Source organism: Rhodnius prolixus, unplaced genomic scaffold (genome assembly GCF_049639745.1).
Source record: "Rhodnius prolixus isolate KJV_2025 unplaced genomic scaffold, Rpr scaffold_12, whole genome shotgun sequence".
In the NCBI taxonomy this organism is placed as follows: Eukaryota; Metazoa; Arthropoda; class Insecta; order Hemiptera; family Reduviidae; genus Rhodnius; species Rhodnius prolixus.
Window position 1 is genome coordinate 6,371,803 of NW_027411635.1, and position 26,029 is coordinate 6,397,831.

General features: G+C 33.6%; 1 protein-coding gene across 2 annotated transcripts in view; it reads right to left on the bottom strand.

The window, feature by feature from the left end:
* The window catches only part of Klp10A (kinesin-like protein 10A), a 63,414-nt gene that overhangs the window by 32,915 nt on the left and 4,470 nt on the right, over positions 1 to 26,029 (bottom strand). Inside the window, exons 3-4 of one of the 2 annotated variants that reach the window (XM_074143120.1) lie at positions 24,885 to 24,980; positions 19,005 to 19,181 (exon numbers count right to left, since the gene is read on the bottom strand). In XM_074143120.1, coding sequence (XP_073999221.1) covers positions 19,005 to 19,181; positions 24,885 to 24,980 — 273 coding nt within the window. The remainder of the gene's footprint in view (positions 1 to 19,004; positions 19,182 to 24,884; positions 24,981 to 26,029) is intronic. The other variant, XM_074143121.1, reaches the window with a different exon arrangement.

Consider the following 26,029-nt stretch of genomic DNA (forward strand, 5'->3'; position numbering starts at 1 on the left):
TTGAGCCATAATAATCTTACATCTAACAAATTAAAAACAAAACTTTGGAAAAATATGTACAGAAAGTATAACATATAATAACATTACCTGAAATTTAAGGCAGCAGACAAATTATAAACAAAATAAACTCGATAATAAAATACAATTATTACATTAGAGTAACTTTGGTTGTTTGGCCCGTTATTAGCATAAAAGGCTATATATATTTATTTATTTATATATATATATTTATTTATTTATTTATAAATATAAAATATTTATATTTTTACTGGCACATTCCTAGAATTTAACCCGTCCACTAAAGTCTGATATCTTCAGAACGATTCTACAAATATTTATGAACCGAAAGAACACGAAATGAAAAGAGAATAGTTCGATGAAAAGAATAGTGTTAGATTAAAATAACCAAGAAAAAACAAAAAGCAAAAAGAAATAACAGTAAGTAAAAGGAATTATGTAGAAGAAAAAAGAAAGAGGATACAGAGAAAATTGTTGGAAAGATGGAGGAATTATAAAAACAAAAAGAAGTTTTGTAAAGCAGCAGTTAAACCAACCTCTACACAAAATTTTAATTTTACTTCAACCATTAATATTAACTTAAGAGTTATATTGTTCTACAAGAAGATTCCTCACAGAAATTAGTTGTTTTGCTGATCAAGTAAACAGCATAAAAATTTGATCTCAAAGTGACACTTAAAAGAAATAATCACTATGAATGTAAAAGGCAAGATTTCGCGGTAAATGATTTTGGTACACTGTACCCAGCTAATAATTGCTTCCCTACGTGATATTTCGACATTACGATTCCGCCTTTATAGACGTGGCAGAACATCGAAATATGAAACAACAGTTTTCTATTCAACACAAGCGAACATCAATTAAAACATTAAGGAAAATGTATATTGTTCTACCAGACGGTTCCTCCTAGAAATTAGTTTAGTTTAAGAGCTCAAGCAAAATGCATTGACATTGCTTCCCATTGAGATATTTTGACATAACGAATATCAATGTTTCCGCCTTTATAGACGTGGCAGAGCCTCGAATTGTGAAACAACAGTCTTTTATTCAAGCCTAACAGATTTTAGTTCAAACAATTAGGATAGAGTTACATTGTTCTACAAGAAGGTTCCTCACAGAAAGTAGTTTAGTTTAAGAGCTCAAGCAAAATGCATTGACATTGCTTCTCTTTGAGATATTTTGACTATACGATTAACAAGGTTTTCGCCTTTATAGACGAGGCGAGAACCTCGAACTGTAAAACAACAGCCTTTTAATCAAGCCTAACAATTTTAGTTCAAACAACTAAGATAGAGTTACATTGTTCTACAAGAAGGTTCCTCATAGAAATTAGTTTAGTTTAAGAGCACAAGTAAAATGGATTGACATTGCTTCCCATTGAGATATTTTGACATAACGACTAACTAACAATGTTTCCGCCTGTATAGACGAAGCAGAATCTCGAACTGCGAAACAACAGTCTTTTATTCAAGCCTAACAGATTTTATTTCAAACAACTAAGATAGAGTTACATTGTTCTACAAGAAGGTTCCTCATAGAAATTAGTTTAGTTTAAGAGCTCAAGTAAAATGGATTGAAATTGCTTCCCTTTGAGATATTTTGACATAACGACTAACAATGTTTCCGCCTTTATAGACGAAGCAGAATCTCGAACTGTGAAACAACAGTCTTTTATTCAAGCCTAACAGATTTTATTTCAAACAACTAAGATAGAGTTACATTGTTCTACAAGAAGGTTCCTCATAGAAATTAGTTTAGTTTAAGAGCTCAAGTAAAATGCATTGACATTGCTTCCCCTTGAGATATTTTGACATTAAGTCTAACAAGGCTTCCGCCTTTATATACGAGACAGAATCTCGCCAATGTAAAACCAATTCACTTTTTTATTGAAAACGTCCGGACATTAATTCAAACAATAAGGACAGTGTCACATTGTTCTACAAGAAGGTTCCTCATAGAAATTAGTTTAGTTTATGAGCTCAAGCAAAATGCATTGACATTTCTTCCCTTTGAGATATTTTGACATTAAGTCTAACAAGGCTTCCGCCTTTATAGACGAGACAGAATCTCGCAATGTGAAACCAATTCACCGTTTTATTGAAAACTTCAAAAACGACTAACTAACAATGTTCCACCTTTATAGACGTGGCAGAGCCTCGAACTGTGAAACAACAGTCTTTTATTCAAGCCTAACCTATTTTAGTTCAAACAATTAGGATATTGTTACATTGTTCTACAAGAAGGTTCCTCACAGAAAGTAGTTTAGTTTAAGAGCTCAAGCAAAATGCATTGACATTGCTTCTCTTTGAGATATTTTGACTATACGATTAACAAGGTTTTCGCCTTTATAGACGAGGCGAGAACCTCGAACTGTAAAAGAACAGCCTTTTAATCAAGCCTAACAATTTTAGTTCAAACAACTAAGATAGAGTTACATTGTTCTACAAGAAGGTTCCTGATAGAAATTAGTTTAGTTTAAGAGCTCAAGCAAAATGGATTGACATTGCTTCCCTTTGAGATATTTTGACATAACGACTAACTAACAATGTTTCCGCCAGTATAGACGAAGCAGAATCTCGAACTGCGAAACAACAGTCTTTTATTCAAGCCTAACCGATTTTAAACAACTAAGATAGAGTTACATTGTTCTACAAGAAGGTTCCTCATAGAAATTAGTTTAGTTTAAGAGCTCAAGCAAAATGCGTTGACATTGCTTCTCTTTGAGATATTTTGGCATAACGAATATCAATGTTTCCGCCTTTATAGACGTGGCAGAGCCTCGAACTGTGAAACAACAGTCTTCTATTCAAGACTAACAGATTTTAGTTCAAACAATTAAGATAGAGTTACATTGTTCTACAAGAAGGTTCCTCATAGAAATTAGTTTAGTTTAAGAGCTCAAGCAAATGGATTGACATTGCTTCCCTTTGAGATATTTTGACATAACGACTAACTAACAATGTTTCCGCCTTTATAAACGAAGCAGAATCTCGAACTGTGAAACAACAGTCTTCTATTCAAGCCTAACAGATTTTAGTTCAAACAACTAAGATAGAGTTACATTGTTCTACAAGAAGGTTCCTCATAGAAATTAGTTTAGTTTAAGAGCTCAAGTAAAATGCATTGACATTGCTTCCCCTTGAGATATTTTGACATTAAGTCTAACAAGGCTTCCGCCTTTATAGACGAGACAGAATCTCGCAAATGTAAAACCAATTCACTTTTTTATTGAAAACGTCCGGACATTAATTCAAACAATAAGGACAGTGTCACATTGTTCTACAAGAAGGTTCCTCATAGAAATTAGTTTAGTTTATGAGCTCAAGCAAAATGCATTGACATTTCTTCCCTTTGAGATATTTTGACATTAAGTCTAACAAGGCTTCCGCCTTTATAGACGAGACAGAATCTCGCAATGTGAAACCAATTCACCGTTTTATTGAAAACTTCAAAAACGACTAACTAACAATGTTCCGCCTTTATAGACGTGGCAGAGCCTCGAACTGTGAAAAACAGTCTTTTATTCAAGCCTAACCTATTTTAGTTCAAACAATTAGGATATTGTTATATTGTTCTACAAGAAGGTTCCTCACAGAAAGTAGTTTAGTTTAAGAGCTCAAGCAAAATGCATTGACATTTCTTCTCTTTGAGATATTTTGACTATACGATTAACAAGGTTTTCGCCTTTATAGACGAGGCGAGAACCTCGAACTGTAAAAGAACAGCCTTTCAATCAAGCCTAACAATTTTAGTTCAAACAACTAAGATAGAGTTACATTGTTCTACAAGAAGGTTCCTCATAGAAATTAGTTTAGTTTAAGAGCTCAAGCAAAATGGATTGACATTGCTTCCCTTTGAGATATTTTGACATAACGACTAACTAACAATGTTTCCGCCTGTATAGACGAAGCAGAATCTCGAACTGCGAAACCACAGTCTTTTATTCATGCCTAACAGATTTTAGTTCAAACAACTAAGATAGAGTTACATTGTTCTACAAGAAGGTTCCTCATAGAAATTAGTTTAGTTTAAGAGCTCAAGTAAAATGGATTGACATTGCTTCCCTTTGAGATATTTTGACATAACGACTAACTAACAATGTTTCCGCCATTATAGACGAAGCAGAATCTCGAACTGCGAAACAACAGTCTTTTATTCAAGCCTAACCGATTTTAAACAACTAAGATAGAGTTACATTGTTCTACAAGAAGGTTCCTCATAGAAATTAGTTTAGTTTAAGAGCTCAAGCAAATGGATTGACATTGCTTCCCTTTGAGATATTTTGACATAACGACTAACTAACAATGTTTCCGCCTTTATAAACGAAGCAGAATCTCGAACTGTGAAACAACAGACTTCTATTCAAGCCTAACCGATTTTAAACAACTAAGATAGAGTTACATTGTTCTACAAGAAGGTTCCTCATAGAAATTAGTTTAGTTTAAGTGCTCAAGCAAAAAGGACTGACATTGCTTCCCTTTCGAGATATTTTGACATAACGACTAACAATGTTTCCGCCTTTATAGACGAAGCAGAATCTTGAACTGTGAAACAACAGTCTTTTATTCAAGCCTAACAGATTTTAGTTCAAACAACTAAGATAGAGTTACATTGTTCTACAAGAAGGTTCCTCATAGAAATTAGTTTAGTTTAAGAGCTCAAGTAAAATGCATTGACATTGCTTCCCCTTGAGATATTTTGACATTAAGTCTAACAAGGCTTCCGCCTTTATAGACGAGACAGAATCTCGCAAATGTAAAACCAATTCACTTTTTTATTGAAAACGTCCGGACATTAATTCAAACAATAAGGACAGTGTCACATTGTTCTACAAGAAGGTTCCTCATAGAAATTAGTTTAGTTTATGAGCTCAAGCAAAATGCATTGACATTTCTTCCCTTTGAGATATTTTGACATTAAGTCTAACAAGGCTTCCGCCTTTATAGACGAGACAGAATCTCGCAATGTGAAACCAATTCACATTTTTATTGAAAACATCAAAAACGACTAACAAACAATGTTCCGCCTTTATAGACGTGGCAGAGCCTCGAACTGTGAAACAACAGTCTTTTATTCAAGCCTAACCGATTTTAGTTCAAACAATTAGGATAGAGTTACATTGTTCTACAAGAAGGTTCCTCACAGAAAGTAGTTTAGTTTAAGAGCTCAAGCAAAATGCATTGACATTGCTTCTCTTTGATATATTTTGACTATACGATTAACAAGATTTTCGCCTTTATAGACGAGGCGAGAACCTCGAACTGTAAAACAACAGCCTTTTAATCAAGCCTAACAATTTTAGTTCAAACAACTAAGATAGAGTTACATTGTTCTACAAGAAGGTTCCTCATAGAAATTAGTTTAGTTTAAGAGCTCAAGCAAAATGAATTGACATTGTTTCCCTTTGAGATATTTTGACATAACGACTAACTAACAATGTTTCCGCCTGTATAGACGAAGCAGAATCTCGAACTGCGAAACAACAGTTTTTTATTCAAGCCTAACAGATTTTAGTTCAAACAACTAAGATAGAGTTACATTGTTCTACAAGAAGGTTCCTCATAGAAATTAGTTTAGTTTAAGAGCTCAAGCAAAATGCATTGACATTGCTTCTCTTTGAGATATTTTGACATAACGACTAACTAACAATGTTTCCGCCTTTATAAAACGAAGCAGAATCTCGAACTGTGAAACAACAGTCTTCTATTCAAGCCTAACCGATTTTAAACAACTAAGATAGAGTTACATTGTTCTACAAGAAGGTTCCTCATAGAAATTAGTTTAGTTTCAGTGCTCAAGCAAAAAGGACTGACATTGCTTCCCTTTCGAGATATTTTGACATAACGACTAACAATGTTTCCGCCTTTATAGACGAAGCAGAATCTCGAACTGTGAAACAACAGTCTTTTATTCAAGCCTAACAGATTTTAGTTCAAACAACTAAGATAGAGTTACATTGTTCTACAAGAAGGTTCCTCATAGAAATTAGTTTAGTTTAAGAGCTCAAGTAAAATGCAATGACATTGCTTCCCCTTGAGATATTTTGACATTAAGTCTAACAAGGCTTCCGCCTTTATAGACGAGACAGAATCTCGCAAATGTAAAACCAATTCACTTTTTTATTGAAAACGTCCGGACATTAATTCAAACAATAAGGACAGTGTCACATTGTTCTACAAGAAGGTTCCTCATAGAAATTAGTTTAGTTTATGAGCTCAAGCAAAATGCATTGACATTTCTTCCCTTTGAGATATTTTGACATTAAGTCTAACAAGGCTTCCGCCTTTATAGACGAGACAGAATCTCGCAATGTGAAACCAATTCACCTTTTTATTGAAAACTTCAAAAACGACTAACAAACAATGTTCCGCCTTTATAGACGTGGCAGAGCCTCGAACTGTGAAACAACAGTCTTTTATTCAAGCCTAACCGATTTTAGTTCAAACAATTAGGATAGAGTTACATTGTTCTACAAGAAGGTTCCTCACAGAAAGTAGTTTAGTTTAAGAGCTCAAGCAAAATGCATTGACATTGCTTCTCTTTGAGATATTTTGACTATACGATTAACAAGATTTTCGCCTTTATAAACGAGGCGAGAACCTCGAACTGTAAAACAACAGCCTTTTAATCAAGCCTAACAATTTTAGTTCAAACAACTAAGATAGAGTTACATTGTTCTACAAGAAGGTTCCTCATAGAAATTAGTTTAGTTTAAGAGCTCAAGCAAAATGCATTGACATTGTTTCCCTTTGAGATATTTTGACATAACGACTAACTAACAATGTTTCCGCCTGTATAGACGAAGCAGAATCTCGAACTGCGAAACAACAGTCTTTTATTCAAGCCTAACAGATTTTAGTTCAAACAACTAAGATAGAGTTACATTGTTCTACAAGAAGGTTCCTCATAGAAATTAGTTTAGTTTAAGAGCTCAAGCAAAATGCATTGACATTGCTTCTCTTTGAGATATTTTGACATAACGACTAACTAACAATGTTTCCGCCTTTATAAACGAAGCAGAATCTCGAACTGTGAAACAACAGTCTTTTATTCAAGCCTAACATATTTCAGTTCAAACAACTAAGATAGAGTTACATTGTTCTACAAGAAGGTTCCTCACAGAAAGTAGTTTAGTTTAAGAGCTCAAGCAAAATGAATTGACATTGCTTCCCTTTGAGATATTTTGACATTAAGTCTAACAAGGCTTTCGCCTTTATAGACGAGACAGAATCTCGCAATGTGAAACCAATTCACCTTTTTATTGAAAACTTCCGGACATTAATTCAAACAATAAGGACAGTGTTACATTGTTCTATAAGGAGGTTCCTCACAGAATGTAGTTTAGTTTAAGAATTCAAGCAAAATGCATTGACATTGCTTCTCTTTGAGATATTTTGACTTTACGATTAACAAGGTTTTCGCCTTTATAGACGAGGCGAGAACCTCGAACTGTAAAACAACAGCCTTTTAATCAAGCCTAATAATTTTAGTTCAAACAACTAAGATAGAGTTACATTGTTCTACCAGAAGTTTCCTCATAAAAATTAGTTTTGTTTAAGAGCTCAAGCAAAATGCATTGACATTGCTTTCCTTTGAGATATTTTGACATTAAATCTAACAAGGTTTTCGCCTTTATAGACGAGGCGAGATCCTCCAACTGTGAAGCAACAGTCTTTTATTCAAGCGTATCAGATTCTTATTCAAACAATAAGGAGGGTGTTATATTGTTCTACAAGATGGTTCCTCACAGAAATTAGTTTAGTTTTGTTTACAGTACAAGTAACTGAATTGTTACGCATTAGGATAACTTAGTCACCATAAATGAGTTTCGCGACTGATATTGGATTTATTCTGTTCCGGTTTACTTTACAACGCACTCAGCTCTCATTTCGGCCATTTAATAACCATATAGGTGAGAATTTAGAAAGTGTCTTGACTGACTTGAAAATCAGTATTTGTAAAGTTGAAAACATTTAAACTCCGAGTAAATAGAACAAAAAGGGATTCGTCTGTAATTCTGTACAATAGCTAGGGCACATGATAATTGCTAAGGGCATTGCTACTAACAAGGACAAGGTTACTGTCATTATATATGTTGCTACAAATTTGTCATGAAAATTTTCAGTTTCAAGAAAGTGATTCACATTAAAGAATACAATGTATTTGTCTTGTTGAAATCTGCTAACTTATGATAGATCTTGGGCGGTCAAACGTCTTTTTAAAGATAACAAAATGAAAGAGAAATATGAGAGTGAATTATGAGATAGCAATCCTGCATAACCACCACAGAATTGCGATGTCCAAACTAATATAAAATTCGTAGGATTATTATTTATTTTCATCATATACCAATATATTTTACATCCTTATAGCCAAAATTCTGAATTGAATAAAAATGGCTGACAGACGTATGATTTCACTGATTTTTTTTTTATTTGATTAGCAACATTCTCGTAAGCGGTTAGTGCGATATTTCTTTAGAAAGAAAATTATTAAACCATTTTTATATGTGAACATATTAACCGATCGTTAGGGGGATCTGGAATGCCACGCTTTCACCGACAGTACCATTTTACTTCACTAACGCCAATTTATTTAAAAATCCAATTTTTGAAAGAAAATTTGTGTTAGAACCTTATTCGTACGTAACCTTGACTTGAGAATCTATACTGTTTAAATCAGATTTTTTTAAACACTGGTTCAATGAGAAGATTAGCTAATCTTCAATGAGAAGACTTTTAAGTGTAAAAGAGCATCACTTTACTTACATCAAATAACAAATTTTTATTTTAGTCCTTACCAACGGGCCAACCATTTGTAAATTACAAACAAACATCATAGAAAATATCTTAAAAAGTAGGTGCGCATTCTTAATAACATATCTAGTGTTTTACTAGCATATAGGCATAGTGCGATAAAGTGCAACAATCTAGACATGCATACAACATAAGGTACATAGCTTTTAATGTGCGCTTGCATATATTATAAAATATAATGCTAATCAATTGACCACAGTAAATTAATTCTAGTTTTAATAAGTACCCAAAAATGATAAACAAATGCAACTACAAAATACCTCAGGTGAAAATAAAATGGAACATCATATTTATTTGAGATATTTTTTGGGGCTGGGATCTCCGCCAACTTTTAAGCGTCGGTCAGTAAAGTGAAGGTAGCTTCGATCATCTGAGAAATAGACCCCTGAACATTGTTGTTCTGTCCTAAATAAGCTAACTTAAGTTGTGCTGTTCGGATACTAAATAAGAAGTTGTCTAGTAAAAAAAAGGAATCCGGAATGGATTCTGGAATCACTGTATTTTCAGTTGCTCTTAATTGACTCTAATGTGGGTTTGAAGAGTTCGGTGTAGCCTTTTTCTTGACGCCTAATATTAGCTAGCCTGTTGAATTTCTGGTATATTTCTACTACTTTATATGGTCAGCAGTTTTCTGAGGAAAAGACCGTGAGCCTGGCCTACAATATAAAGTCAGGTTTCAGAAGAAAATTCCGGCTCGAGCGTAACGTGGTAGATTTGCCAAATGAGTGAAAACTTTACTAAGACTGTCTACTGTTAGAAAGACTGCTATCCGCTCTTGATGTAGGTTGAATTAGGTGAGATAGTGTTCGTGAATGGATTACCTCTGAAATTTCATCAACCGCTAAATTATCTATCCTACTTTCAACAGAATTAACTAATATAGCCATAATCTGAAGTCTTTGAAGCCATAATTTGTTTTAAATTCTTTTAGACTTTATTAACAGCTAAATCGTTCATAGCTTTGGGTTTTTACTTTAACCAGTTAAGCGTAGAATTTAGTTTTTTTTAAAAAAAACTCTCAGTCAATGATGTGTATACACGTCGAACGCAGGGCAAAACAACCAAAAGTTTACAACGTCGTGCATAGTCACTGCAAGCACTTTTTCCGCAATCTCAGGGGCATTACAGAGCATTCTGTGCATTTCAAAATTTTGCACCGCTTCACGTATGCATTGCGTAGTTAACTGGGGACACAAGAGCTTTTACAAGGAAGAAAGAGCTCTGAATTCTGTGCAAAATGAAATCATGCTCGTACTGAGGTCTGAATCTGTATCTGAGGCAAAAACGGCATTGCACAAGGGTTGAGAGCTTCTATTTGTGTGCCGAATTCCCGAATCTCTAATGCGGAGACCAAACATGTACCAACCACTTATCATTTGGCTGATTCCCACCACCTCCCTCCGTATAAAATACTTGGCAGTTCTATTGGTAAGATAAAGGAAACATCCCACCAAATAATACTCTTATTGTACTTTATTTAAATTTCAAGTTTTTATAGTTAATGGCAATTTTATACTTTTCACAATGAGTATACACGTCGAACGCACCGTAACAGAGATTTGGTTTGACGTGTATACGCGTCAAACAAGCTTAACTGGTTAAGTAGCTTTTGACTCTGAATAATAGTTCAACTATCGGGTATTTCAGATGTGTGTATATGGATACAGGTATGTGTATAGTAGTTAACTGGAGTTAAAAATAATGTAAGATAAAGCACTTAATTGAAAAATGTGTTACCTGTTGATATGGTGTTTTTAATGATTGGTCGCTTTCATTATCTTTTGAATCACCCGTTTATTAATATTTTACTGGGTTCGCCACAAGCCTAGGAATAATTACTCGATATAGCTAGATCTTGAAATGTATTTTTCACAATACTTTTGTAGTAATTGAAATCTAAACTACATATAGGAAAAGCACATGTTCACCTAGCACTAAAATATGACTTGAACCCCATTCGTTTTGTTCGTAATGTGCCGCCGCGGATGGCCCTTTTTAGTCCTCGTTTAACGTTGCAAAATTTGCATTAGCTAATACGTAACTTCTACCTTCTTCTACCAATACGAATTTCCGAAAAAAAAGCCATTTGGTTTGCAATTAACTTTTTCTGTATAAGGGGCATGTTGATTTCTTCAAAGAAAGAAGGCAGAAAACGTGAAAATCTGCGTACCTTTGCAAATCGACACATATCGGAACGATATTCTGATGTCACACTTGGTAGCATCCGTATATTGGACAATATTGATTATTGTATCCGCCTTAACATGGTTAGTTAGATAGTTTTCTATCATTCTGCCGGATTTTCAGATTGTTACCCATTTTCAAAGATTGGCTGATCAGATGGTAGTGTAGTGACAGAAGCTCTCTGAGTTAAGTCGAAGTTCTCTACACAAACCTGACAATCTCTAATTCAATCTAATTTCTGCCAATTTTTATGGAAAAGACAACACACATATGAGTATGGGCCAAATGAAAAAGTGGAATGAAAAATCGAAATAATCACTGCATGTTGTTGCACATGTTCCTAAAGATTCGTCGGATGGCTGCTAGGTGGCAGCATTCGCGCAAATGTACAAATAGCGCAGTAAAAGTTTCACGATGATCGCCCCATTAGTAACGTACACCGAAACAAACAACGGGATGTTTTCTGTTATTGCTTAGTCAAATTTTAAACCGATTGACGTCCATTGTAGAATGAAGGGCCAGTATTGTGCTGACTAGTCGTTTAAATATGTGAATGACAAGCTTATTGGTCCCGCATACCAAAAAATGAACGATATCCTCCAGTACCATTAAGTGTAGGAAGATAAGTGTTCCGGCATCCGAGACCGAAATTAACATAAAGGCGTGCGAAGTGGTGTCACAATAAATGGTATTTAAAAAATAATTATGGTTTTTAAGTAAGAGTATAGAAGGAATAATTTAATCCAAGGGATAAATAATCCTGATCGCTTTGTATATAAAGGATGGCATACCATGGCTTCACAATCTCTCTCGTAGGCTGAGTCGATGATAATAATAGGAGACATGTTGAGTAAATTTTTAATGCATGAGGCCAAACTTAACTTTGCTGGTCAAGATTTTTGTTGGCGCTTAATAGATTAAGGGAATATATCTTAGCCTAAGTGGAAAACGTTCTAGAAAAGAACCAGATATTAGGAGTGCTAATGACCTAAGCAGTCCTAAAACCAGAAATTGAGAGCATTATTAATTCGATATCTCAAATTCCTAAGTTGTTCCATTTTGTTTTTCACTTGAAATTACTCAAAAATCCAACAAAAACTGAAAATGATTTTAATATTTATTACATTCAATTATGCCAAACTGAACTAAATGCAACAAAACATTTTTGGTTCGTGTAAAACAAAACAAAATTTAAAGAAACAATGATTTCAAATGAATCACTGCATAAGTGAACTCTTTAATAGTTAAAAAAAAAAAATAATAATAAAAATGAAGTGTGAACTCGCACAGCACTTTCTCACACAGCAATGATTACAATTCTAGCTGATAAATCTTCTAATATTAAATTTTACTAATATTTTAAATATTCACAACGAAAAGTTTCGGTGGTTCCGCAATAATAAATTTTTGGTGAGCGATGACTTCGAACTGAAATGAGTTGTTACGTGTTTTTGTTGTTGGTTCAGTGAGTTATACCAAGAAAGTTGATTAAATCACAGTCATTTAAAATTTTTATTATAAGGAATTGTAATATTATTGACGTGCCTTTTGTTTTTCTTATATGTACAGGCAATAAAAAAATAAATAAAATAAAAAATGAATAAATAAAGCAGGTCTGTATGAACAGAACAGCTCTACAAAAAAATAGCTCTACTAACTTTGAATCCTTTCTATTTTCTTGAAAGCCACACAAGTTTCTTTTAAAATGCTCATACTAACTGTCCTACAATGATCTATCACTTTTGTAAAGCTTTTTTTTTCTATAATTTTTTTTTTTTTTTACAAGGATTGAATAGGAATAGAAGGTCTTCTCTCTAAAGTGTAATTTTTCAAAATTTTATAGAGTTAAATCTATTCCTAATAATTGGTAAAAAGTTACAATGGATGCCTATGCTAGAATGAGATTTAAAGGAATAGGGTGTAATGGGTATTATATTTAGAGGGACTCATGTTACAATTGAGAGTAAATTTAGGCAAGCGAACCAATTTATGCTCTCCAAAACAGAACTGACAATTAAGAACTAAGATTTTTAGAGCGAAAAGTTGTTGTCCGGGGGAGTGGATACCCTCAAGAAGTTAAAAGCAGTGAGTGGCGTTAAAAGCAGTCTGCTGCTGTTCTGATGGTTCTAGGCAAGAGCAAACAGGGCTATCTTGAACTGGACTTGGTTACATGATTGGCACAAGAGGAGACCTGTGGTTCTTGGGGTATGGGCCATGAATTTTCCGGGCTGGGATCATCATTGATATAAATGAATGTTCTGATAATGAGACTGAGAGATAATAAAGAGGTGAGAATCAGGCTGCGCTAAATACTGTGGCAGAGAAGCCCAAAGAAAACCATGAATTGTGCATTTTTTTCGTAAAGGCAAGAAATTTGGAACAAAACATGTTTAAGAAAAAATATTAAGAAATTGGGAGGGAAGGGATTAGCGATGCGGTTAGCATGCTGGACTCCCACGCGGAGGTCCCGGGCGCCAATAACCTTAGATGTTGACGCGCCTTAAATCATAAAAAAATAAAAAATTAATTAAGAAACTGGGCCTCGGCTGATGCGCAACGGCAACCATTTCACCAAACTGCACAATAAGACAAAAAATGTCCGACAGCTCTTTCTTGCGTGTTAATTAACTGTTCCAACCCCTTTTATTAATGTTTAAAGTTTTTTCTCTTTATTTATAAATGATTTCTATGACTTCATTGAAGATGGTATTAGGATGGAGGATGTGAATATCCGCTCACACCTGAATGTACGTTGATGATTTGGTTTTGGTAGCACCTGAGCGAAAAGTCCTGCAGATGATGATTAATAGGCTTGTAAGTTACTATAATACTTGGAATCTTGCAGTTAATTTGACAAAATAAAAAATGATGGTATTCCAGAAGGGTGGGAGATTAGCAAAAAATGAAAAGTGGAACCTAGAAGGAAAAAGACTGGAAACTTAATTTTTACAATTATCTTGGTATTGGTCTTACCCCACTCGTAAATTTAAAACTACACTTTTGGGATAATTTGCATAAGGCTAAGGTGGTGATAAATGTTATGTACAGAAATTTTATAATTAAAAAAATGAATTAGCATAAGGCTAGCCTTGAATTATGTACTAAATATGGAATTACTTTTTCAAATACGATGATATTAATTTAGATGTTATTCTCTCTAATCTCAAAACAGAATTTAGGTGTGCAATGATTGAGAGGGCAAATGAGTCCAGTTTCCATTACTAATACATTTTATTACCATATTATCGCCTATAAGTATCGGACCTTTCTCATAGCTGAATATAACAGCTAAATAAATATTAATTGCAAATTAGGAGAGATACAATGTTAATTTGTACTTACCTAATACTATTTTTTAAGTGTTGTAAATATACCAGCAATTGTAGGCTGACGGTAATTTACCAAGCAGAAAATGCTTTTTGTTTTCCCGTACCTTTTTATTTGATAAAAAAAATTGTACTTATTTTTCCATTAAGCTATTCTATCCAATTCTACAAGAATCCTCCACATAATAATGCTTACATTATTATTACTACTACTTGCAAGATTGAACACTCTCCTTCACTAAAATTCATAGGCGGGTATTGAGATTAGAATTTTTGGCAACTATGGCAGTCTTAAATCTTTTATGCATTCAATACTTGACCATAACATCAAAGTAGTCCATAACGGTTCTTAGCTGCCACCAGGATTCTGACTCTATCCCTTTTCAAATGGCGATGGAAGCACTGGCCTAGGATTGATAACTTGTCTCCATACAAGTTAGCTCTGTTAACTATGTAGCTCTTCTCTCATTTTCCGTTAATGCTGCTCTTGTAGGTGGAATCAATTGCACATTGCTGTTTTTTATGAACAGCTTCTTCTTCCTTGTTTCCTGTATGAATGAGCAAATTGTTAGGTCGTAAAGTAAGATTAAAAATCTTTCGATACAGGTAATAATCGTTAGGTAGGTTTGTTGATGCTGATGAGTTCCGTAAGTACAGTAACATTGACCAAACGGATCAGGCAGTGTTCTTATAAAATCCTTTAAAGCCGGTCTGTATTACATTCCGTGAATACATGGAACAAGAGTATTGCTCGTGATTTATCTGATCCTGTTCCAGTTTCTATTTCATGGGCCGTTAAGTAACGAAACTGTTTCCTCCTTTCAAAAGCCGCCATAATTCATCCCTGCAGGCATTCTTTGAGCATGATGTACACAGTATATACACAGCATCACAACAAACACAGCATTTGTCAACATTGTGTCAACAATTCTAAAAAGAATTTCTTCAGGCTCATGTTGCATAGCATGGTGTGCACGCAAAATCAAGCGACTTTCTGCTTCTTGATGCGTACAATATACTTCAGACTCCAGGTCCTCCAGTGTGGTATGTGCGTTGTGTGTTTGTAACATACTTTGAAGTCCTTCACCATTCGCAAAGGTAACTTGCTTTCCATGATCCTTAAAATATTTGATGGCACAATGTGAGAAAGCTGTTCAATTTTGTTTTTTTATTCCATAAGAAAGTTGACAAGTTTTAGGGGCAACTGTTATTGATTACGCACGAATACATACTCCATTTTCACGCTTTTTTCTACGATTTTTAAAGAGAATTTTGCAAGTAGTAGATTCCCACTCAACTTCTAACCAGAACAGATATTGTTTGGAATGGTTGAGTTAAATATTTCAACGGCATACTCTTGAAAGTTATTTGTAGTTAGTTGTTGGTTTCAGCATTTGGTCTTTACGGTTACACCAAAAACTCAACAGTACAATAAGGTGGATTTCTGTGTTCACTGGAATATTACCATAAACATTTAAGGATATCACTTTAGAACTTAGAGGTTAGGTCCCCCTTAAGAAAGAGCTAGAGTTGGTTTTCATGACGAAATAACTTTTTAAGATCTCCACCTCATGTACGGTTACTCTGATTCTTCATTTTCTAGCTACTTTTACAAGGGTCCTTTTGAAAACAAACTATTGTACTTACGATAGATTGTGTCATCTTGTTCTTTGAATGAAGCACTCTGTGGTGAATGTATTAAACTTCTCCCGGTTTAAAAATTTGCTTTTATCAACACATTGGCAGCCTGAGGACCAGCAATTTCCTATGAAATTGAAATAAGATAAACCATAGCATGAAACCGGGTGCTAGTTCTTACAAGGCACTGATATTATTTAGAATGATGTCTGAAAGAACGAATGAGAATAAGAACAACTGATTCAATTTCAACCATAGTTAACCAGCACTTAAATTAAGGAAAATGTTCTCTCTGGAACTGCACTATCTCTCAAATTGTGTGCCTTCATATGCATTCACTTCAAAGTTTGAAGTGACTTAAAGTAGGTTTGATGGAGACTTCGGCAGTTTCTTAATGCTCTTCTTGTTCGTGTGATGTGGGCTTCATTCAGGAACTAATATGTTTGCAACTTCTGCTTCGATAAAAGCCTAAAACCACCCAATTTTTCCAGGCAGGTGCTCAACATTTAAAGTTGACATTTCAATTTGAATACCACCTAACATTACAACTACTTCCTTCTCTCCATACATTTCCCACTGCTTCTACTGAACTTGCTTAACTAAGTCAGAGAGGATGGTCATTAGTGATTACTGCAACCAGTCCAGGATTTGGGAAATGAACAGCATTCTGAAAAACAAACTGAATGTCGAATCATGGCTGCTCTAAGAGTTCTTTCGCTTGAATTATTATATTTCCTCTTCCTTAAGAATGAAAGAACAGTGGGGCAGATGACATTATCATTATTTATTATTTTTCTATTTTTTATTTTTTCAATCAAAACCTTTCAGTATCATGCAAAACAATAACGATTTGGAAGAAACTGGTTCTAGATCGCATATTTATATTTGCACAGTTATTTGTCCTCAGAAGCATTCACTGGAAAGTAACATATGGGTCCCAAGCAGGGCCAGACAGGGAGATCAAATGTTTCGCTAAGGATGCTGACAGAGCAGGAAGACTTCAGCAGGAAGGCTGAACTTTTATCTACATAAGCATTCAATCAGTCCTGAATGTATGAATAATGATGAAGGGTTGAAGAAACAGTATCCACTATTTATGTCAGCGAGACCGTGTCGCCAGAACTAGGTTTCTTAAGGGCACTTTTTGGAAGGGGTGAGTGAAAGGTTCCTCGAAGCCTATACAACCATTTTAAGTCAAAGAGCTACTTACAAAATTTTGAAATGCTGACGAACCGCATTAGTGGTGAATTCAAAAAACTACTCTGCAACCAACTCTAGAAAAAAGTAAGGTTTTTACTTTTTCTAAAATATGTTTTCAGGGTGACTAGAAGTTATCCTGAAAAAATTAACATTTAGTTAACTATTTATCATTCCCTAATCTTGCTTTACTTTAAAGTAGTGTTTGGATTCAACAGATGAAAAGCGCTATTTTCTATTGATCGGAAGGAAAATAATATGGGGCTCTTTATAAGTGAAATTGTTCGACTGATTCTTTTTAAAGATAAACATAATGTGTAGAGTGGTTTCAATACTCTCGATACAATACCAGCATTTTTTTTCTAGCCATACCTGGTTTTTGATACTCCATACTTTTTTCGAATAGAATTTTAGAAATAAAAATTTAGATCAGTTAATATTGAATTCCAAGCCGTAGATAACATATTTCTATTTATTCTCGGTATGTTGACATGCCTTTAAATTAAAAATAAAGAATTATTATTATTTTAAAAGTTTCCACAATTATTCTAGTTTTTATTGATAGTATATGGCCTATTAAATATTGTCAGAACCTAGCTGAAAGTTTTGAGAGAATAAACCTTAAGTAAATACAAGCCAAATAACCTGTATCATTACTCGTGTTTTTTATGCGTGTTAAAAATTGTTTTATGTAACAAAACAGATTCATTTTTATTCCACTCTAAAATAATTTTTCTTGAAATATAATTAGAAGTAAGGATTCAGACGTGTCGTCCAGGAATCGCAATGGACTAAAAACGGATCCGTGTTTTTTTTTTTTACAAGGAATGTGATGTTGACGCACCTTAAATTAAAAATACTATATTTTGCTAACGATATATTTGGTTTATCTTGCAATACCTGGAGGTAGAAGTATTGAAAATAACTTCCAAAGAAGTTATCCATTGGGAAATATTTGGAGTAACAATTTCCATTCAATTATAATAAGGAATTGAATCAAATTTTATCGAGTATTACTACAATTAATATGAAATATATTTTGTTTAATACTGTTTACAATTAAGGCAAGCACGAGGAGATTCTTAAATTTAAAAGAGCTTCAAACATTTATATTTATGCCCAAAAATGCTAAGCAGGCCACGGATTGCACAGGCCTGCACTAAAGTATCATTTTTTTACTGGACATAATTTTTAGACCTACAACTATTATTCGTCACAGGGGAGAAAAACCCTGCGTTATCCATAGCCCATCCCGGCCTATCTAGCAACAACCCCTACCCATCCCCAAATCAGCAACAGACCGAACAGAGAATAAAAACCTAGTCCCAGGCCTAAGATTTATCCGTGACTAAATAAATCGAGCAACAACCTTAAGGGAAAACAACCTAAGCTCCTTCATCGCCAATCGAGTGAATGTGATTTTTTAGCTTTCGTTCACAATCTAAAGAGTTAAGTTTAAGTTTTTCTTTTCATGAAAATTGATTTTAAGGTTTTTCGGAGAGATGTGGTTAAATCAAATCCACTAGTCCAAAGAAGTACCGTTTTACTATAGTGGAAAATTGAAAGTTTTATGCACATTTTTGAAAACTTTATTACGAAAACCCAATTTTTGTTTATAGAGCCTTGGTAACGTAACTAGTCTGCATAAAAAGAAAATTTTTATGTTAAAATTGTGAGAATTGCAGTAAGAGAAAGTCGTGTGAGTGTTTCACATCAGATTTTTTTCTTTTAATGAATTGATCCTTAATCAAATTAAAACTGATCAATTGACTACATTTTACTTTAGCAACTGGTGAAGTTCCCTAATGTAGTAGGCAAAGGTTACCGTTCTGGGGTTGGGCTGATTGCGTACTGAGATGGCCGCTGCAGTCTCCTTGACGTTACCGTTGTGGGTGTCCGCAGTCAGCTGTTCCTGTCTACTGCGGTCCTCCTCTTCCTCTTCATCCTCATCTTCATCCAGGCCGTCATCATCGTCCTCGTCCCAAGACGCTGAGGCTGTAACCTTGCCACCAACATGGTTCATAGTTACCACATATACTACTTCATCGGCTAGTCCATTCCGGTCGGTTCGCCTCATTCATAAATGACCTCGATTACATACAAACCGGGCAAATAGAACCGGTGAATTGTGCGCTAATGATGTTCTAATTGGATTAAAGAAGCAATAATCACGACGTGAGAAATTCAGGTATTAGGTATCCCATCCCAGACTTTCGAACGCATGGGTAAATAGAAAATAGATTTTGAACATAGTGTTCTCTTTTATTTCATTTTAAAGATCCTCTAGAACTCATTCGGCCATTTTCAGTTCTGCATACACTTTTTATCTATATGTAGTAACGTAACGTTACTCATAAATAATAAATATATATATTATAAATTAATATTTATATTTTTATTATTTATAAATTTGTGTTATATCAATATTCATTTATTTAGCAGAAATACATCACTGTTTTTACTTCTTTACTTTTTTACTTCTAATTTTTAGCTAGTCTTCTGTTAATTATAATAAAACATCTACAATTGAAATCGTTCTCTTTACTCTTACAAACTTTACATTAGTGAAATGAATCATAAATAAAGAATGATCATAAGTTATGGAAAAAAAAAAGACTATACAACGACAAGATGTTCACTATATATCATGAAGTGCACTATAGTACACAAATAATTATTGGTGTAATATCCAGGTTTAACCGCTGAAGATTGCCCTGAAAGGCTTAAGATAAATGAATCTTGATGAATATTCACATTAATAATGTTCCCTTAAAAGGTTTGCGAAGGTATCTAAAAATTGTTAAGAAAATTTTATCTCAATAATAATGCAATATGTTAATATATTAATAAGTTAATATTCAGGTTCAACCGCTGAAGATTCATGAAAAGGCTTAAACGTTAGCAAAATAATAAAAATTTAATGAGTTTATCATAAAGTTAGCAAAAATTACTGATTATTACTTATAACCTTTTTTTTAACTTTGTATTTTATAATTTGTCAGATTATTCCAAAATAGTTGTTTCATTCTAAAGTTTTTCTATTTAAAATAAATTAAAATTAGTTACATATATGTAAAAAAAAAAGCAAATTTTAAATGAATATAATTTTTTACAATTGACTAAAGTAAAAGTGAAAAAACATGGAAAAATGTATGAATAAACAATTACAAATTTCTGCTAAATTAAATATTTGTATGTAAATGGTTATAAAATTTGGGAAAAATCAAATAATATTAGATGGTATGTAACCATTTAATGTTACTGTTGCATAGTTTTCAGTTTAAAAAAATAACATAAATGTAACGGGATTAAGATTAATTAGTTTTTTTTATTTTATCCGTCAGAGCACGCATGGATACGTATTTGTGCTTCATGGTAGGTTCGATAAAGGTGACTGTTTTTATAGCTATCTTGATTTGATGTCGGAAACGTGTTGTCGAGTCGTTCGTAAATTGTGTGTCCGCTTTAGTTGATGAAGTCTATCGTTTTGGTATTTACTGTAGAGCTGCCTTTGTCCGACTTCAGTTAATATGAAGATTATTTTGATTTATTTTCTGTATTAGGTTCATTTCTGTGTTTAGTTCATGATTGTCTGTTTTGTTCTTTGTCTTCAGTTTTTTTATGCATCTTTTAGATAGTGCCAACCGCTAAGTGTCGTGCATGTTCTTGTTTATCATGTGGTAATAATGTTACTGCTATTCTACGTCGAACGTTTGATGTTCAATGTTTTTGGCGCGGTTATTAGAGATTGTTGTAAGTTTTATAGTTCTTGTGTAAAATGCAATATTATATAATATTATGCACCATTATTTTGGTATTTAGTTTGTGGATGTTGCATTTCATAAAGATGGTTTACTTTAGTGCTATGTTTTTTGTATCTGACGTCCATTTGTTTTGTAATCTTGTCCTGTATTTGGGCACAATAATACTTAAGTACAGTTAAGAAAAATAATACAGTTAAGTATAAATACATTATACATAATAAGTAAAGTAATAAATAATACAGTTAAGAAAAATGTTGGCCAGTTCAATGTGAAGGTCTTTGAGTTTGTTATTATGTATGTCTTTTTTATAGAAAAGTGTTAGTATTTCGTTTTTAATTCAACCTCTGTGCCTGTATTTTGGTTTTGTAAGCAGTGATTATTTTGCTGTTAATGTTAACAGGTATATTTCCGAGTGATATTTCAGTGTAAAAATTTCTTGTTAAAGTAGGTGTTAGCATTTGTTTTGTTAAGTTTTATAAAAAGATTGTAAAATAAATTTAGCAACTTAGCTTGACAAGCTGAACTGTTGAAAATGTGGTTAGGTACGGTTAGGATACCTTTGATTTACTCTGTCATAGCACGTTAATTTTATCACTGACTGGTTTCGGACGTTTAACCATCATAAGATGGTAAATTAATAAGTTTGGTGTAGAGATTCTGACTTCACTTACGTTACCGCCTCGCACTACACTTGCTGACTGAGTGAGGAAGGTTACATGTTGTATATGTGTAGTATTCAACATGGTAATGAATTGTGAAGTATTTTGTAAAAATAATGAAATAAAAATTAATGAAATCCAGTAGTTGTTTAAGAGTTCTTTATGTTTAGAGTCTGTATAATGTTTTAGAATTTTATAGTTGGAGTTATATATATATGGAGGGGGGCGCGAATTTAAGCAGAAAACACGGAATTAAACTTATTTCAGTTGTACTGGGAAATAAAAATTATTAAATAATATTGATGAATATGTGATTCTAGTAATTTAACAAATTCGTAAATAAGTAAAATCTAAAAATAAAATAGTTTTGCAGAGCTGAAAATGATCGAATATGGCCGAAACTTCTCTAAGGAGTTAAAAATTTGTTTATTAATTACCCTCTCATAAAATAGTTTATTAGACTATATACAAAATGGATTGAGATTTCTAAAATGACTTTATCAGTATCAGACCCAAGCAATAAAACGACTGTCATTCAGAGTGAAATGGGCTAGTCATTTCTTCAGGAACTTAACATCTCTGAGGGTATCTCAGCCACACTGTATGATCACTTATACTACAGCCACCAATTACTTAACAACATATATGTATAAGGCCTGCTGAGGTAGTTCTACAATTTAGGCTTAGGCGAGCCATGGGCAAACTACAGCTCAACTTCATCCACACACTTCACACATAAGACACATTCACATAGCGTAAGTAAAGTCCTTTGCTGGCCAATACAAAAAACTGGGAAAAAAAGTTGTTTCTCTTTTTTTGACGGAAGTACCTTAACACTAGCGAATTTTTCAAGTTCATGTACAAGTGTATGTTTGCGTCCATGAGTGTTAGTGATGGCTTTTCTGTAAACTTGAAATACTATCTGACACAGACAACCTCGTTAGTGATAAAAATAAAATAACCGAAAGTTGATTCTTACTGAGGATGTGGAATCCAGGATTTAAAATCCGCAATATTTTGTAATGGACTGGCGCCTAATGGTATAAATATTTAATGACGGTATACATGAAAAAATTAAATAAAATTTTAAAAAATATAAAAAATAAGGAAATAATTAAACCGATATCTTAAATAATCAAAGCGGCCGCTTTGTTTCTTCACGTGAATGTAGATAGATGATTACAGTTAAGAAACCATAAGTGAAAATCATGAATAAATGAAGAACTATCTTCTAGTAACAGGGTCTTCTTCAACCCTTCACAAAAGATGGATATGTATCTTGAATAAAATGTATTTTGCGATAAAATAACTACTTTCAGCCTTTATTAATATTACTGGGGTACAACAAAAGTCTTCCCGATCTTACTCTTATACGTTAATAATTATGAAAAAATAAGATTTTTCAGTTTATATTTTTCATAATTTAAAAACATTTTAATTAATTAAAAATGTGGTTAGGTCCGTAGTGCTGGATCTTTGCTTTTGTCCCCCGTAACACGCGTTTATTGTATCCCTGATCTATTTTGGACTTTAATCCATCATCAGAGGTACATTTATCAGTTTGGTGTAGAGATTTCGATCTCACTTGTTGGAAACCAAGATGTTGGTTGAAAATCCGAAACCAGTCAGGGATACAATACATACGCGCTACGACGGTCAAAATCAATGATATTTTATTTAATACTTCAACCTACCATAGTGCCAGTAATTCAATTCCTCTTTGGTACCCCCCGAACGTTCCTTGAAAGCAAATAATTCAATATAACCTGCTTTCACCTCCTCTTCCACAGCAAAATTTTAATCCCATAAAAAAATGAGCCTTGGTTAGGAAGAATTGAAAATCCAAAAGAGTGAATCTGTTATAAAAACAATTATAGATGAAGTTCAACCTTTGCTCATTAATTTTAGAAATCGTCTGATGCCAATGGGTGATGGACATAGTTTTCATGCTGTAGAACTATTTTCAGCAAATTAAAGAGTGGTACTTTTTGGCATGAACAGCATAAACCCCCATATAGTTGTGCTGAATGCAGTTCAGATGTAATCGCTCGCCCATGAGAAAACAACTCGGAATTCACATTCTTTCAAAGTTCCACACCACGCAGAGCATTATCTTTTTTGCAAACCTTTTCCTCGAAGATCAGGAAAAACATAATAAGCATATTGTTTGGGATTTAGGTGGTTGCAATCACCTTTATAACAGGATAAAACTCTTGAATTTTTAAGATGATTCGATGGTCTTCAATCTTTTGTGCCTTTTGCTGAGGTGGGATAGTCCCACACACCGAAGTGCCTATTCACGGAGAGTCCTAACCTTAAGATATTCAGGGATTATTCAGTACGGGGTGAAGACGAACGTTAAAAGTAAAGGTGTCAGAAACGAAGAATAATAAAGTTTACTTTCTCTACGGTTTTTTTTTTTGGTCCATGGCCAACTACAAAACACTAAAGAAATGCATAAGCAACCGTTGTTGCAAATGTTTGTGCACATAAAAGTTAAAAAAAAAAAAGTAAAAAATTTAAAAGGAATATAAACTCAGCTGCCTGGAATCTTATTTTCCAAAATATTACTCAAGATTTTTTTTTCTAGCCACCAAAGACCTATAAATTTTAAGTCCACGTCTGAAGGAAGTTTACTTTTAATCGGAAGTTTATCAACAAAAATAATAGGCGCTATGACCAAGGCAGTCGATGCGCCAAAAATAAAATTAATAAATAAATAAAATAACAATAACAATAACAGACCTTGCATAGTTTTTAAGCTCAACACCTTGTGTATCATCTAGTATAATTTTTAACGTTTATGTCCCTTTCACCTTTTTTACTTCTACCTATTTAACATAATAACTTATTTATGTGCGGACTAAAACAAGTTATGTTGGTTGGGCAGTGCTGGAAAACAGCAGTAATATTTCCATGTAAGTTGCCTACAATTTTTAGTTTTCAGCAGTTTTAGGCCACTGGAACCGGTTTCTAGGGCGATAAACCGGTAATTCTAGTAACTCTATTTATATCTGTTCATGAAGACATGCTGAAGATGAGAGGAACGCTCCAGAAACCAGTCGACATTCAAAAAATTGAAGGTAGTTAGGTTATAATGATTTAAAAAATCTCAGACATGGATTTAAAAAATGTTTACAATAATATACGCAGTTGCGATGGTCATTTCAACAACCATTGCAACAACGTATGTTGTAACAACGGCCAAACATCCAATTAATTTTATTGGTTTACAATAATACTTTTCAAATAACAAATACCATTAATCAGAAATTCACTTACCCTTTCTATGTTGCTTGTAGTGTCTAATGACTGGTTATTAATGTTAGAAGTTGGGTGGAGATTCGCATTCAGGGCATATATGGTTGCAAAGTCAATCTAAATGAATGATTTTCATTATTAGCAAAACAATTCAAAAGCTTATAAAGTTTAACAAAGATAATCAATCTCGATTTTGTGATAGGTATTTTTAAAGCAACTGTTTTTAAAAGAAACTCTTTTTATAAAGTAAATGTTAGTTTCTAGCTGTAGTAAATAAGAACTTTTCGCTGTAAACATTTTTATAAAAAGAGTAAAGGAGGGTGTAATAAAGCCCATCTTAAAGATGATAAAATAATAAAATAAATTAATCGGGGTACGATCTAAATGTCAACCCTAAATTGGTAAACCACACCAAGGCATAAAATGAATCAAAATATCATTGAGAAGTACAGGGCCTGTACTTCATGTAATGGTGAAGAAGAAAGCGTCCAAATATCACAGTAAGTTGCACTAGCCATATCCAAATACTCCTATTATCCACAGCATTTGTGAGTAGGTGCTGAGCCTCACAAGAAAATATTCCTTATTACAAAGACAAGTATGAACCTCGGAAGTTTACTAAGAGCGACAAAGTAAAAGTGATAATGAACAGGAGAGTACTTCATAATGAACAGGAGGGTACCTCACACTTACCCAGATATACTGCTCTTCACAATTAAGCGAAAGGATGGTAGCCCTTGTAATAATGATGATAGCACAACGCTCGATGGATAAAACAGAAAAAAGAAATACGAAAATATAATGAGCCCTCATTATAAGGAATAATTGCAGCCTGAAACAGGTGATCATTTAGAAAATCTTGTCAGAGAATGGCGTGCTGTCTACTAAGAAAAGTGTGAATGTCCTCCTTTTAGAGTCCCATCACTGGGAAAGAGCACAAAAATCAGTATTTTTAGATACTATCTAAAACTTAAGAAAATTCTTAAATTGTCATACAAGTTTCGGAAGAGCTGTCCTCTTGAACATAATAAATCCTTGGAAGAAAGACAACCAAAAGGAAGTAATAAGTTACTTTTAAAGGAAATGTCCAGGGTTAAATCCGGACGTTTTCAAATCCCTTAGTTTTCTTTCTTACCCTAGTCTCTACAGTTTACGTTCCGGTGATG